The following is a 16,911-nucleotide window of genomic DNA, read 5'->3' on the forward strand; positions in this document are numbered from 1 at the left end:
ATCTAGCCATTGGTCCCCTACTCGGTTAAACCTGACGTTACCTTTGAAATTGCGCAATTAGAAGTGCAGCAGGTAATAATTATATACCCATTTTCATAATAATATTAAAAATTATTAAAAAATTAATAATGCAATATAAGTTTATCAAATTATCCCTATATAATAAATTAACCGCGATGGAATCCAATAATACCAAGTTCCTATGTGGCTTCTCAATCATCGTTTCAACTTGTCGCTTTGTCAGTAAAATTGAAAGAAAATCAAGTGAAGTGACACTTATGAAAAAAATAACTTTGTGTACCCAAAGTATAAATAAATTATTTATCTCTCCTCTTCAATTCCACGGAAGCGGTTAATTAAGACCTCATTAATGCCTAGATTAATGGCTCATCAATTCCTTCTTTGACCCTTTAAATTTTCAGCCTATATATCCTCTCTTCTTTGTTAATTGATAAAAATCATCTCTTTTTTTTTAATAGTTCTTTCCTTATAATTTATGGGCAATTTAAAAACTTCAAAATTTCTACTAGTGCAAGTATTTAGAAGTGTTGTGGAAGGCCGAAACCGTAGTCGGTTCAAATCCAATGCTGATCCGATAAGTTGATTCTATCCTTCTATTTCTATACAATTTGAAATTCACCAAAAAAAGGGAACTCAAAATAAGTCGCATGGTCGAAATGTTACATGACTCCGACCCAAAGAAATGGACAAAATAGAAAAAGATAGCCAATCATATTCTTACGCATTAGAACTATGAAAGTACAAGTGGAGGGGGTGGAGCTCACTAACACCCTTCGTCAAAAAATTATATCGCGTATATAAGTCAAATATAACAGACGATATAACTTATTTTGAACACACTTGACACAAGCAAGACCAAAGGTCTAGGTGGTGTACATATCAGAGGCACAAGGTTTGACTCCAAGTAGCAACGTTGCGCTCTTTTTTTGGACTATTTTGTGGCGTCAACATTTTGTTCCTCTCTTTTTAACAATTAATAACCTAAAAGTTTCCTAATAAAGGAGTAACTCTTAAAACTTTAAAGTTGTGTAAAAACAAACTAATAATCTTTAAAATAAATTTTTTGTTAAGCAAATCTTAAAGTTTAAGTTAAGTTTTAGAAAACTTTCTTTAACAAAAAAACTCTGTACTCTCTCCTCTTTGGTTCTAGGCTTATAGAATTCTATTTTTCAGCCATAATAGTGATAAATTATTTAAATCGTACATTTATTAGTAGAATTTTTTTTGCTGTATTTTTTATGTTAATTTCGATTTATAAAATTGTAGTTCTATTAAAGTATTTGTATGGATTAGTTAAACATTGCATTGTTTGATTTAAATTTTTGGTGCACATTCAACGCAGAAAAGAAAAATATATCGACTTCTCTAAAGTTAAGTTTGAATACCCTTGACGAGATTCCATTAAGTGGTTTCTCTATGTGACAGTAATCCTACATCAATTGAGGTTGAGTTAGGCCAAGATCCATCTTTATCGAACTTAGTGAAAATTAATCTTTTAGGAACAAAAAAATCGTGTAAATTAAGAAGAAAAGTAATTGGAACGACTAAAACTCAAATCCAAGAAATTTACATACAACAGACGAGGGTGTTAATCCGAACCCCCTTGTTTTTACAAGGTTAAAAATTTTTTATGTATATATAGTAGATGTTGAACCCCCTAAGTGATTTCTTCGTATGTTTACTTTTTATATTTTGAACCACTCGACTTAAAAAAAACTTGATGAAACCAATGTACTCAATAAATTTCTGAAGGCTCCCAATACAGTAGTGATGAGAGTTACTTTAAAAGATATCTTACCATTAACCTGTACAGTTTACATCGGGATATAACATAAATAAAATAATGACAGAAACATAGACATGTACTTGACAAATAATATCATAAGCATTTTCTGAGTTAAAATCAACCAAACAGACAAGTCTAATACAGATAATGAATCAAAGCAAGGAAAAATATTAAAGATAATCTTTATCACATAATTCTCTTTTAACTCATTTGGCCAACTCTTTTCATACCAACGTGCAACCTGCAAGGGAGGTACCAAGTCAGTGATTCATGAGGGATGGATTCATATCCACATGCACATGTGATCATGTTTATTATCTCGGACTCAATAGTCCTGACATATAGCTTCACAATCCGGCTCAATAACCCCATATCTCTATATCACACTGAACATGCACGGTCCTCATCAATACCTCAATCACAGACTTACACGGTCCTCATCAATATATCAACTTCAAACTCACCCGGTCCCCAATACTCACATCTCAGCTCCACACCAGTAACACATCATATAGGGAGCAAATAAAGAGAAAAAGAATGTAAGGAGTATAAATTCTCATTCTCAAATAGGATTTCAACGGATACAAAGATAAAAGATCCTTTTCTAGCATATAACAAGTCAAAATTCATCAAGAAGGCATAGATATCTTGTTCAACTAATCAAAACAAGGATATAGGAAGGAAAACTACAAACTAGCATGTCAAGTATCTCCCCTTTCATACCCGAGGCCCAAAGACTAGGGGTGTTCACCATTTGATTAAAACTTATTTAAACCGAAAATCAAATTAGATTGATTAACTAATTCGACTTTGATTTGGTTTGATTTAAATTTTAAAACACTGATCATATTTGGTTTGGTTTGATTTAACCGAAGAAAAACCTGAACCAAACTAGTAGATGATATACACAAATTTTATAATTATATATATACAATATAATAATTTTAACTACTTTGTATACTTTTTCGTGAAAATTTTATTTATCTCTATATGCTCATGAACTTTACAGCTTAAACTCATTTCTTAAAAGAAGTCGTGAAATCCAAACTCATTTATTTAAAGTAACAACTATAAGATTTACCTAGCTATAATTAACATTAATTAATTGATATGATTAATTAAACTCATGAAAAAGAAAAAAATAAACGTCTAATCATGCAATGGAACCAAATTGACATACCATTTGCAACCTTAGAAATTAATCCACGCACGAAAAGGCATCACATAAAAAAGTTGCACGCATAAATATAGATATCATGAATACAGAAATAAAATAAATCATAAAACTTGTCAAAATTCATGAAAGAAAGAAAGTAATACAATTTCAAAGGATAAATTTTTCCAAAGAATGATTGATACTTGGAGGTTAAAATAATTGTTTCGAGTTTACAGACTATATAAACAACTCACATAAAAAAATATCTCTGGACAATTGGATATATAATGTAGAGCCCATTAAATAATAAAGTTTGGATGATAACTTTGGTAGGGGTCACACGAACGCAGACCCTGCCTATTGGCACTATATGACACACGTGTTGCCCCTTGAGATGATTGTATGGGAAGTCAACTCCTAGTTTTTCTTTGTGTCAGCCGATGTGGGACAGTTGAAATATGATAAACATAATTAAATGATGAATTTAAGAAAATAGTAAATGACAATTTTGTTTATTATAGAGTAATTTAATGAAACGCAAAAAATTCAATCAATATTTCTAAAGGCCTTCATGCTTTAATATAGTATAGATGAATAGGAACTCACACAAGTGTGTAGTAACTATCCGTAACTAATTAATGTTGATTGACTATGAGGATGTTCGCTTTCGCTCTTAAAAGCTGGTTTAAGCTTTTCTTTTTAACTTTTTTAAGTGCTTGACAAGGTTGAAGAAATGCCTAATTAGAAGTTTAAAGCTGTAACGACCCGGTCAGTCGTTTTGAGAATGATGCTCTATTTTTCGTGTCATCTATTCCAGAAGCTCCATGATAATTATTTTGATTGCTTGCAAAATTTGAAGTCAAACAGATGTAATTTGGTTCACTTTGAGAGAAGGTTTCACTTGGGAATTTCTGAAATTCAATTATTTGGATAAAATATTTATTTTGGGAAAACGTGCTCTAATTAGTGATCTGAAGATTCTTTTAGATTTGAAATATTATTTATGACCTTTAGAAATTGACGGAGCTAATTTTAGAGTTCGTTTGCTTGAGTTTTGACAATTAAATAGGTTTTAGCATTAAATATGTCTATTTATGGTGAAAAGATGGTCACGGGAAGAAATAAGACCTAGATCCGAGATTTGTTGGTTCCATTAGCTTCGTATTGATGTTTATGAGTTGCGGGAAAAGGTAGCGCAATTCCCGAGGCATTCAGATGAGTTTTTGGTAAGGAAAAGGATATTTTTGGAAATCCGTAAGTTAAGAAATGAAGAAGTTTGACCGAAGTCAACGTCCGAGGTAAATGAGTCTTTTTCAAAGTTTTGTCGATTCCATTAGGTCTGGAAAGTGATTTAAGACTTAGTGTAGTCGTTGGTTCAATTCCCGAAGGGATCGGATGTGATTTGGGTCATTGGTTGAGAAACTAGTTAAGTTAAAGAATTAGAGTTTATCACGGTCAACATCAGGTCAAGACGAGCCCATATCTATGTTTTGAAAGTTTCAACAAGTTTGTATGATGATTTTGTACTTGTCCACAAGTTTTGGTGATATTCTAATGAGTTTCGGATGGAATTGGATTGTGTTGCGCTTGTATTCGATGTTTTCAGCGGAGTTTGTTTGGGCATAAAGGATACCATCTTGATCAACGACATTTGTTTCATGTTTCGATTGAACCATTAGATTTGTATCATAATTACGAAGCCATAGCAAAAAGAATCGTCGAATTTCGACGTCGTATGAGGGAGTTATGCCCATTTTAGTATCGAAGAGGATTACTGTTCTGGTGTAGTCGCGGATGCGGAAAAAGGGGTGCACCTGTGAAGCCGCAGGTCTGGAAATAGGGTCGCAGGTGCGGAAATGCCACGTGGTAGGTCGTGGATGCTGAAATCGTTGTGTATTAAAAATCAGACTTCGTCCATTAAGTATTTTGAGCATATCTTGAGTTCTAGAGCTGTGTTTGAAGTAATTTTCACGGCGTGGTTCTCGTCTGAACAAGGGGGTAAGTATCTATCCTTTAATTGATGTTTCCTTAAGATTATTTCCGTTATCGATTTTATCCGTGTTTGGTTGGGGAAAATTAGGTTTTGAACCCAAAAGTTGAAAAGTTGTAAATCATGGATTTGAGGATCAAAATGCTGGCTTTTTGAATGGATTTTCTAGATATAGACTAATTAAGCTATGGGTAAACTAATTTTGAAATAAAATTTCAGTTTTACGCTTGAGGGGCTCGGGGTTATCTTTTTGGATTCTGAATCAAAGTATGGCAATATGGTATCATAGGACTTGCTTAAACTCGTAGACTACTGTTTTGACAATATTGAACCTAATTTTGCTACGAAATTCCAGTTTTTCCCTTAGGGCTCCGGTTTGACTATTTTGGGTTTGTTTTAGGGTTCCGAATAGAATCATAACAATATAGGTATCGTTAGACTCGTTTAACCTTGTAGAATACTATTTTGACTAGATTGAACTCGTTTGGATAATTTGGACACGGTAGAGCTTCCTGAAGACTCAATCTTCCTCCGGATCGGGATTTGGACCATTCGGAGACACTTCGGAAGAGGAAGGCTCAAGTTCGGGTTCATGTCTCCTGCTCGGCTTCGAGGTAGGTTACGACTTACCCTTGTTAGACTCTAATTAGAGAATCGTGTGTAATGGTAGATGTTGGCGGGAAAGAATGATAGGTCTTCGAGTATAGTTGTGGTGATAAATCCACTAGTTTTGTATGGATGTTGTTATGTGGGCTTGTCGCCGTGTTTGATAATAAGTTGTGATTCTTGTTTTATTTACTAAGTCACCTAATATCTCACTTATCTCATGGAAAGAAAAGGATTATTCATATTAATGACTTGAGTTGTGTTCTGTATTCATGATATGTAATTATTGGCTCCATGATTTACGATGTTGTTAAGTTGAATTCCATGCATTGACATACCATCCATTTTCATGCATGGCTAGTTACTATGATAAGAAAGTGATGAAAGTTGTGTGGCAAATGATAACAATGATAGTCTATGTGGGCTCGAGTGGTAAATGGTAACAATGATAATCTGTGTGGCCCAAGTGACAAATGGTAACAATAATAATCTATGTGGGCCCGAGTGGAAAATAGTAATAATGATAATCTATGTGGGCCCGAGTGAAAAATGGTAACAATGATAATCTATGTGGGCCTGTATGGCATTTGGTACATGGACTTCACGGATCCCCCATGGGTTATGACTTTGACGATTGTCCTTAGCATGTGTACAGTACGGAGAGAAGGCCTGGGGAGCATTGCATTGCACTTCATATTATTGCATAACATATTATCTCATTGGATTCTTGGTTGGTGAATTACTTGAGTTGTTGCTTGTTTGTAAGGTACCTACTTAGAAACTTGACGAACCTGAGGATTAGAGACTTTCACCTAGGCTTATGACCTAAGATTATTGAGATTTAGTGTGATTATTATTACTGTGAGTTTTTACTTGAATATGCTTAGTGATTGTACCTGACTGTTTATCTACTCTACTTGTTGATTTCTTCTTATTTATATGTGTTATCTAATCGTTGTCAGCATATGATGCCTACGAGTACTAGTGTTGTACTCATACTATTGCTTATCGCGTCTCACTTGTGGGAGTGCGCAGTTTGATCCAGATTCGTGTTCAAGCCTCGTGACTTACCGAGGCTATCATCAGAGATTTTGGGAGAGCTACTAGCCGGACTCGTAGCCCGCATCTCGTCCTATGTATTCTATCTAATTCTTTTCTACAGACAGTATTTATTTCAGAATTTGAGGCTTGTATTTCATTTTCAAACTATGTATTCCATATCAGAAGCTCATGTACACGTTAAGACCAGGTTTTGGGAATTGCAAACATCAAGTTATTTGTTCCGCATTAGTTATATTATTATAACTGTTACGTAGTGTTTTCAATGAACTTAAATTCAACTTGCTTTGAAAAGGGTCAAACGATTTAGGGATGGTTCGCCTACCGGAGAGAGTGTAGGTGCCATCATAACCCGTGACATGGGTCGTGACTAAAACAAGCCAAAGTCATAAGTTGGGCAACACAAGGCTTTTAACTTAAAACATATCCATGTCTGCCAAGTAATTTACTTTCCTATCCCTTGTAATGTTTTAATATTTCCAAAATTAAACTTCAAAGCAAAAGCTCTAATTCGGACATTTTTTTTTCTCTCTTTCTTTCTTCCACTCTCTACAATTTCCCCATTCTTGAGGTTTGGTATTTCCTTGTTTTTTCTTTAGAATCTATTTCACATATTCTACCGTATTATTTTGCGTGTTTGGATATTATTTTTCCAGTAAAAATGAGAAAACTAAAGAGAGAAACTCATTGGTAATAGTATAAAATCGAAAACTGCAGCCTAAAGCCATTTAAACAAGAAAATTAAAGGAAAGGACACCAAAAAAGTCGCATGATTGAGTGATAAATGCTTATGTAAAAAACATATATCTTGCATTTATTGATTTGATGTAAATACTTAGTGTCAATAAAAATTTAATAAGTAAAATTCAATGATCGTGTGTGAAATGAAATTAAAGTTATCATTAATTGTTACTCCATCCGGTTCAAAATAAGTGTTCACTTAACCTTTTTATTTTGATTCAAAATAAGTGTCCACTTACGTGATCAAAGAAAGAATTGACTTCATTTGTCCAGATTTGCCCTTATTTACTCAAGATAATAAATAAGCAAACGTCTTATTAATTAAAAATAGTTTAGTCAAATTACCCTTTTTTTTTCTTCTAGGAATTAGTATTTCTTAAGGGAGTGAAGAAGCTGAGTGGACACTTATTTTGAACGGGAGAGAGTAAGATATATACTGACTGTTCAACTTGTGATTTTGAAGGTAGTCCGTTTATAGTTTAGAATACATGCCTAATGGGAGCTTAGAAAAGTTGGCTGGCATCCTACCTCAAATAATGAGGTGGGGATCCTAAGTCTAGTTCAAAGACTAAACATTTCTATCGATGTATGCACTGGAACATCTTCATTACCATTGCCACAAACCAATTGTATGCACTGTGATCTGAAGCCGGACAATATTCTTCTCGACAATGACATGACTGGCGATGCAGCTGATTTTGGATTAGTAAAGTTTTTCTCAGAAGCCATGAGCAAATATCGTCCTAATCAGAGTAGTTCAAGTGGATATGCTGATTCCATTACTCATGCTTTTTAGATACTTCAAAGTTGATATAGATCTTTATAATGGTTATTGTTAAATGGTTTCTCAAAGTTTCTATTTAATCTTTGGCCCGTCGGCCAAAATTAATTATGGGCGCAAGCAAAAATATACAAAACCTATACACTGGTTATGTATATTATATGTATATTTATGTTATTATATGTATAACTGTGTATAAAATATGTATATGTATATTTAATATACAAAACATATATATGTTCTGGTTATTTTGTAAATTAGATCACCGAAACGCATTGTACCGTAATTATCTCTTTGTCAAAGTAGTGTCTTCTTGAGAGAGTTTTCAGATTGATTTTACATGTTTTCTTTCCTCTGTGTACAGAGTACAGCATGGGATGTAAGGTTTCCACGTTTGTTAGAGATGTTTACTGGAAAGTGACCTACTGACAGCATGTTCGAAGATGGACTGACTCTTCACAATTTTGCTAAAATGGCTTTACCTGAAATAATTGATGAAATAGTAGACCCAACGCTTCTACCTAGCAGCAGCAGAGACAAGAGGAGGAAGGACTTATCAATCCAGATGATTCTAGTATGAAACATGCGCAGGAATGCGTGATCTCGATAGTACAGATTGGAGTTGCATTTTGAGTTGAACCTCTGAGAGATAGGATGGATTTTGGGGACGTTGGAAAAGAAGTGCAACTAGTTAGAGAGATTCTACTCGCTACACATGCAGTTGACAACTCAACTAGCTTTGTTTTCAATTGTGATTTATAAACCTGATAGTTGATTGCTTCCGAAGAAAATGCTAAGATGCTTAAAAACAACAGTTAGAGTTAAATCTGCATAACTAAGTTGAGTAACGTTTATCGGTTTAGCATATCCATAAAAGCATACTATAAAATCTTCTAGCAGAAGTTGAATAGCTTATGCGCAACACACAGTTTCACGGCTAGATATTTCAGAAATTCTTAAAGGCAGCCTCCTTGATGTCTTTCCGTTATTTTGAAGAGAAAAAATCTATCCCTTTTTTTTTTTCTCTTCTTGATCGTTGTCTTTCTTTCCTTGGTTTCAGGAGCTTGAGGTTTGAAGGCTCTTCCAGTCGTTCTGTTACTAGTAACTGGCGAAAATTTACGTCACTTCGTCTACCTTGATATTTCTGGTGAATATCTTGAGGCCCATGATGCATACTTGTACATGATTAGTTGAGCTGTTTTCTTTTCTTTCTCTTATAGTATGAAATTTTACTTTTTCAGATTGAAGATTTTATCGGAAACAGCCTCTCTATTTCAAAGATAGAAGTAAGGTCTGCGTACATCTTACCCTCCCCAGGCCCCACTTGTGGGATTACACTGGGTACGTTGTTGTTGTTGTAGATTCAAGATTTTACTTGTCTGTTCAATCATTTCTTCGTTTGGCCTAATGCTAGTTAGTTTATCTGAGCTTAAACAAATGGAATTTGCAATGTATGATGCGAAGAGCACTGTTATTCAATCAGTAAACCAGATGTGCCAACATATTATAGCTGCCAGAAATATAAGATGAAAACAAACGTTCTCAGGCTGCGGTTTCACATATTTTAACATGCTGTAGAGGGATGTGCTGTATGGAAATGCATTGACAATTAACGTGAGCTTGGAGGAGTTTTAGTTGATAACCTTACCTGGAAGACACAATGCCTCTGAGAATACTTGGTCCCTGGTGTGATTGAGTGCAACTGGTTCTGTCTAGTTGGAGTTGAGAACAAAAACATGAGATTCTCAAATGCACAGATACTTATAGAAATCTGTTGAAACAACGCAAAGTAGGAAATGAAATAGCATAAGCAGCCATTGAAGTACCAAGCTCTATGATGTGAATACACCTAATTTGTTGATCACAATTCACATTTTGTGAGAAACATTTGCATCAACTGTGTAGGACCTAACTTTGACCAGTTAATGCTTGAGGCTATAGCTTTTACTAGCTGCAACTTTATCTTTCCATGCAGGCAACAGAAAAATGAATACACTCTGCATGCCACAGACTGCTGGAGGGTTGAACATTACTGATATGGTGACATGGAATAAGGAAGCAGTGTGAAAAATGCTCTGGAATGTTTTCAACGAAAAAGACAAATTGTAGGTGCAGTGTATCCGTGCTTACTATGGGAAGTGATGTCCAATATGGGAAATCTATCCTAAGCAGTCATCCTGGATGCTAAGGACTTAAAGCAGCTGAGTATGTTAGGGAAGGTATTCTATTAAAGCAATGTACCTGAAACTTGGGGGCAATTTCCAGAAAGTCTCATGGGGAGATTGAGTACCAAGGACAGACTAGATTTTTGGGGAGTGGTGGATGACCTGTAATGCCCTCTATGTGGACAAGGGGATGAATGCACTGAGCACCTGCTGTGTATCTGCAACTCCTCTACTACCATTTGGACTAAACTCCTAAGTGGCAAGGCATAGATAGACAACCTTGTGGATGGACTGAAGAGCTGGCATGGACTGAGACTGTAGATGTGTATAGAGTAATTGTGGCTGCTTGTGTTTATCATCTATTGCAGGAGGGGAACTTGAGGATCTTTAAAAAGAAACAAAGGACACCTGATATGCTTACTAGAATGATCATCCAGGAGGTGCACCTGAAAGGCTCACTGCAGTTGAAATTGGCATGCAGGCTCAGAGAGCTAAAAAAATTCCCTTAATGTCTTCAGGTTATGCTTTCGTACTTTGTTGTTTTGATATGCATACTTAGATAGACCTGGTACTTGGGACTGTGTCCAAGTCCAGGATCTAAGTATCTGGCTGTTTTGCGCTTCTACATATTTCACTTGGCAAATAAAATTGTTTACTTACAAAAAAAAAAAATGAATAAACTGTTGTACCTCAGTCAAAAGTTTTGAATATTTTGATGCAGTTGGATGTGGATAATAGAAGGATGGATCTTCCTCTAGGTACAAATTACAATCTTATATAATTCTTAGTATTAATTGTAAATAATCTTCATTTCAAAATTGTTCTGCGCATACTAGCGTCCATCAATAAAATTCTGAAGATAATGCTTTAAGCTTACCATCTGATCTATCTATACTATTTCCCTCTTAGACTGTAGAAATAAGTTCCTGATTGTGTGAATCTTGTCCAAAGCTATTCTTATTGGAATCCGATCCCTTGGAGATGAGCTAGAACATAGAAGTCCAATTTTCAAGATTGAGACCAAGCATCCTTCTACCATAGTGCTGGCATTTAGCTGGGATATATACTCATCATCTTGAAGTATTGCCTTTTCTTCCAAATCACTTGCATTGCCCTCGTTTTTGCTGTGTTCTTCATATGCTAAAAGCAGTGATGGATCAACAATCTCCATAACACGTCTAGGCAAAGCGGTTTTGATGTATTGCTGAATATTCAGGCCATCTTTGAAGATCTCATCGGTTGGCCTTCTACCAGTGAACAGTTCTAGCAACATGATACCATAGCTATAAACATCTCCAAGAGTGGACACATTTACACCTGAACCGTATTCTGCAAGATAATGATGAATTATGTTGGGACATTTAACATATTTTCACTCACATGAAAATGACAATCTCATATGAATATTTACTTTTTGAGCATCAGAAAGACATATGAGATTGAGGTACGCAAACATTTACATGTTAGGCTACATGGTGGAATAAGGGAAATAGACATTACGCAAGAGAAATCAATATGGATCGTGACATACCTGGTGGGATATAACCTATAGAACCCTTTAGTGCAATAGAAGTCTGTTTGTCCCATGCTGATTTGAAAAGAAATTTTGCCAGTCCAAAGTCACCAACATGGGCAGTCATCTCTTCATCGAGGAGTATGTTGCTCGGTTTTAAATCACAGTGAACAATTGGTACTTGGCAGTGGTTGTGGAGATAATCAAGTGCTGAAGCAACATCAATTGCTATGTTTAGTCTTTGGATAATATTGAGGTATTGCCCTTCACCTTTTGAGTGGAGCCAATCATCTAGGCTTCCGTTAGCCATGAACTCAAAGACTATGCACTTGAAGTCATTACCTTGATAATCAATGCTTGAACAAGCAGCTACGATCTTAAGGAGATTACGATGCCTTATACTTTTCAAAGCTCTGCATTCATCCAAAAAGCTTCTCAAAGCACCTCTTTGTTGTAGGTTCAATACTTTCACTGCCATAATTTTATCAAAAACCTTAAACTGTCCTTTGTATACAGAACCAAAACTTCCTGTGCCGACCAGATTATCCTCAGAAAATCTATCGGTTGACTTAAATATATCTTGGTAAGTTATTCTTGCTGCCAAAAATGGATCATTAGCTAAAGTTGGTTCGTCATCATCAAAATGTTCAGACTGCCTTTCTCTTGAGGACCGTGCGCTGAGATCTCTCTTTCGTGAGTTCTTCCTTATTACTATGTAGCAAGCAGCAACAGAGCACAAAAGTAAAAATAAAAATGTAACTGAAATAATAATTGCTACTTTTGTCCTTGAACTCATGTGTTTCTTTGATGATGGATCTTTTTGTCTAGGGCATGCAGGAAAATTGTAGTTTGGAGGACCTCCACATAGTTCATGATTCCCTGAGATTGAAATTGCACTTGCATTTGAAAAGATCCCTTCATTTGGTACTTTGCCTTCAAGTTCATTGGATGAAAGATCAAGCTTCCTGAGATACGGAAGTTTCCCAAGAAACTCCGGTATTCCTCCTGAGATGTTATTGTGTGACAAATCAATTTCTTCTAAACCTCTTAAACTTTTCAAGGATTCAGGAATTCTTCCTCGAAACAGGTTATTATCCGCTATGAAGCGCTCTAAGCTGACACAACTGCTTAGGGTGCTTGGAATTTCACCTGATAATTTGTTATGCGAAATATCCATTTCCTTGAGATTTATCAACCTTCCAATTTCAGCTGGCAAGGAACCGGTCAAAGAATTGTTCGCTAAGGCCAAAGAAATTGAGAGTGAAGAAAGACCTGCTAGCTCCTTTGGTATGGAACCAAGAAGATTATTTCCTATAAGGTTTAGCACTGATAAACTGGTGCACTGTCCAAGCTCCGGAGGTATGTTTCCAACAAGTTCATTGTCCTCAATGTGTAAAATTGTCAAAGATGTCAAATTGCCAATAGAAGATGGAATCATTCCTGATAACTTGTTTCCATTCAACTCCAGTCCTTGTAGGCGTCGAAGCTTACCTAAAGACTCAGGAATACTGCCTTTGAAGTTGTTATTACTCAGTGATAAACTGGTCAAGTTAACAAGGTTTTCTAGTCCAGCAGGAAGAGAACCGACTATCATATTATAACCTAGACCAAATATTTCGAGACTCGTGGAAAGGTTACCGATTGTTTTAGGCAGTTCGCCTCCCAAGAAATTGTCCTGAAAGCTTAAAACTTGCAGACTTGTACAGTTAACTAGGAAATCAAGAAACCTCAAATCCCCACTTGTGTTTCTTCCAAGACTATTGATCTCAAAGTTGATCCTGTACAACCCTTGCAATTGCCCTAAACCTGTAGGGACATTTCCACTGAGCTTATTTTGAGACAATTCAATAACACCAAGCTTTGAAGCATTTGATAATGAAACCGGAATCGGTCCTGTGAACTCGTTCACAGCACCAGCAAACACCTCAAGATTTGGAAGAGTAAGGCCTATATCTGATGGAAGTTCTCCATACAGCAAGTTTTGAGTAACAGAGAAATAGTAAAGAGAGGAGATATTGAGAACAGATTGAGGAATTGTACCATTCAACTGATTTCCATAAACTTGGAAGATTCGCAACTTTGACAAACGGCCAAAATCTTGAGGTATTGGTCCTTGAAGATTGTTAATTGCAAGGGAAAGACCTCGAAGAGACGAATAATTTCCAATCCAAGATGGGATACTTCCCGTGAGATTGTTGCTTGCAAGGCCTAAATAATTCAACTTTGAAAGTGAACTGAGCTGATTAGGTATTTTCCCGACAAGCCTATTAAATTCTAGAGCAAGTGATATAAGTTCTGTACAGTAACTCAGATTAGCAGGAATGGTTCCAATAAAAGAATTCCAAGTGAGATTGAGATGTTGTAGCTGCAGCAAGTTCCCAAACTCATGTGGAATTTCACCATGGAAGCTATTGTTTCTAAGATTTATCGCTGTAAGGAACGAGAGGTTCCCAATAGAAGGCGGTATGGATCCAACGAGCTTTAGTGATCTCAAGTCAAGAATCATGACTCTTTGAATGGAGGGGTTGCATGTTATGCCTGTCCAGTTGCAGTAATGGAGAGAATTGTTCCAAGAAGCCATGACTTGAAATGGATCATCAGTTATTCTACTTTTGAAGTCTACCAAAACTTGTTCATCAAAGCTTGAGACTACCATAGATAACATAACAAGAATTGAGCAATAGATGTATGACACTAACCACTTGGTATTCAGACAAGATTGTTCCATTCTTTTGGGGTTATACAACAAGAGTATTTCTTGTTCTTGTTTTGAATATTTTCTAAGCAAAGCTGGTGAGACTTTCCCTTTGTTTGAATTCTTGTTTTAGCAGTAAATAGAGGTACCCTGTGGAATTGGTCGACGTGCACGCAAGTTGGCCCTGATAACACGGTTATTTTTAATTTTTCCAAGTAAATGCTACAGTCCAGATTTTCTCAATCCTTTTTAAAACTTGAAAAAAAAAATCCTTAATATGGGTGTGGGTGAAATTGTTTTCGCCACCCATTTTCAAAAAACATCAGGTTTGAGATGATATTTTGCAGTAGGCATTTATTAGCAAGTGTCCATACTTGGTATTTTTCCTATTTGATGGCTTGCATTTATTGGCATACAAAATTTTCAGATGTCAATTTCACCAAAAATGAGAATTCCACTTCTCAAATCTCTATCTCAGAACAAGAAAGTCAGGGGTAGTTACATATCCTTTTCAAAGGATTAAATATATCGTTTTGTTTTTAACCAATAAATGCATAAGCATAACTAAGGATGTAACCATGTTTGTTGAAGTGTTACGATCCTAATCTGATATCTAGGCCACGATAGGTACCTGACAAGCTACTACCCATAAGGAGAACCCTCTAAACTAAAGCATGCAAAAATTAATTAGAAATTGAAAGAGAATATAGTCTCAAACTGTATCAATATAGAGCCTGTTTGGATGGGCTCATAACTTATGGCATATAAGCATAAGTTATAAGTTAAGAATCCTAACTTATGGTTTATTTTTGTTTTTTTGGCTTTAAAATACTTTTTTATCTTACCCAAACACTACAAAAATACTTAAAAGCTTTTTTGGCTTAAAAGCACCTAAAATAAGCCAATCCAAACAGGCTTATAGATATAAGTGCGGAAATCAAAGTAAAATATAAGTCTGTCCACACAACCCCAAAGAATACAACTCATGGAGCTACTAATATCTAGGATACAAGATACGAGACGCTGCTCGGTAATATAGAAAATACTAAGTCGCTAAGAAGACACCATAATCAAATGGAGGCTCACCTCAACTGGTATGACTAAAGAATACTGGAGTCACTGGTCTGCTACCTGCGCACCACCTGCTCATCCTGCACACACCCAAACAACAAGTGTGAGTGTAAAGACCTAACAAGATCATCGACTAGCCCTCTCAACTTACCCCCGGAGCTATTCTTTAGAAATCGTTTGTAATGCACAAATGCATAATCTAAGCAATACGGTTATAATAGTGATATCAAGTAAAGCATCTAAATACAATCTACAAATTTATCTAGCAAGTGAAAACGCAACATGAAAACTATAACAAGCAGATATGGGGCATAGGTTGCTGAACCCAACCTAAGCGGTGCATCAACCTCATGTCCTACCAATATTCGGAGCGTAGGTGCCTGTCTACATGTCTTTTGCAGTGCAGTAGCCTCACGTCTTACCCCATCTTCCAAGCACTGCATGACTAGCCACCTATCCAGCATTGTTGTAGCTTGCTCGACTATGTTATAAAGAATGCTAAATAGATATCAACTATCACAGCATACTCATACCAATAGAAAGTACCAAACAATGTAAAAATGCAACAAGCAACCCTTTTGGTCTAGCTAGAGACTTCATAAATACTCAACATAGCTCATGCTTGCCAACTCACACGAACTAGCTAGTTTAAGTGCACACAAGCATTAATATAACATGTTATTGAGAAAAGCAAGCAAACTAGGAGTTAAAGCCTCACTTGCTTGAATTTTGATAGCCAGAACCTTAGTTGAAGTACCAAACTCCACTCAAACTCCAACGGCTTCAATCTATTCAAATTCTTCAATGACAGCCCAAATTAGTCTAGGGGATCTATTCCCACAATTTTAGGACGCCTCAGCTTAAAGTCAACTCAAACCGGGCTTCAAATCAACTGTCCGGATTTCAAAATCTGTGGATGTGTTAACAATGTTATGAGACAACAATATATGAAAGCAATAACAACAAAAAGAAACAACACACAATTTTATGTGGGAAATCCTCAAGGGGAAAGAAGATTACGGGTTACATAATTATGCGGTAAAGCCATGTATATATAGGTTGCAAAAAACCCATAATCCCAAATTACTTAGGATGTCCTCCAAGCTATTATCCAAGTAGGATACATAATTCAGTCCCTTGCTTGGTCCATCGTATGGGGTTGTTGCCCCATGCAACCGCTGCAGTCAGGGCCACAAACTAAACAATATTCAATAAGCTAGGAAATTCAATGAAGTAATCAAAATCCTATCTATATATAATATAAAGCTAGGCATAGATAAGGTGATGTGTCACCTCTCTATGGCCTCCATTTCTATTTATTATTTAC

The 16,911-nt window shown here is 35.9% G+C and overlaps 1 protein-coding gene across 1 annotated transcript; it reads right to left on the minus strand.

The window, feature by feature from the left end:
- Positions 1–11,029: 11,029 nt before the first annotated feature.
- LOC132059372 (probable LRR receptor-like serine/threonine-protein kinase At3g47570) lies at positions 11,030–16,591 on the minus strand. Its single transcript, XM_059451967.1, has 3 exons — positions 16,303–16,591; positions 11,837–15,664; positions 11,030–11,634 (listed from the first exon to the last, which is right to left on the minus strand). The coding sequence occupies exons 2-3, from the start codon at positions 14,544–14,546 to the stop codon at positions 11,195–11,197; spliced, it is 3,150 nt and encodes a 1,049-aa protein (XP_059307950.1). The 5' UTR covers positions 14,547–15,664; positions 16,303–16,591; the 3' UTR covers positions 11,030–11,194.
- Between the last annotated feature and the right edge of the window lie 320 nt (positions 16,592–16,911).

This window comes from Lycium ferocissimum, chromosome 6 (genome assembly GCF_029784015.1).
Source record: "Lycium ferocissimum isolate CSIRO_LF1 chromosome 6, AGI_CSIRO_Lferr_CH_V1, whole genome shotgun sequence".
Classification (NCBI taxonomy): Eukaryota; Viridiplantae; Streptophyta; class Magnoliopsida; order Solanales; family Solanaceae; genus Lycium; species Lycium ferocissimum.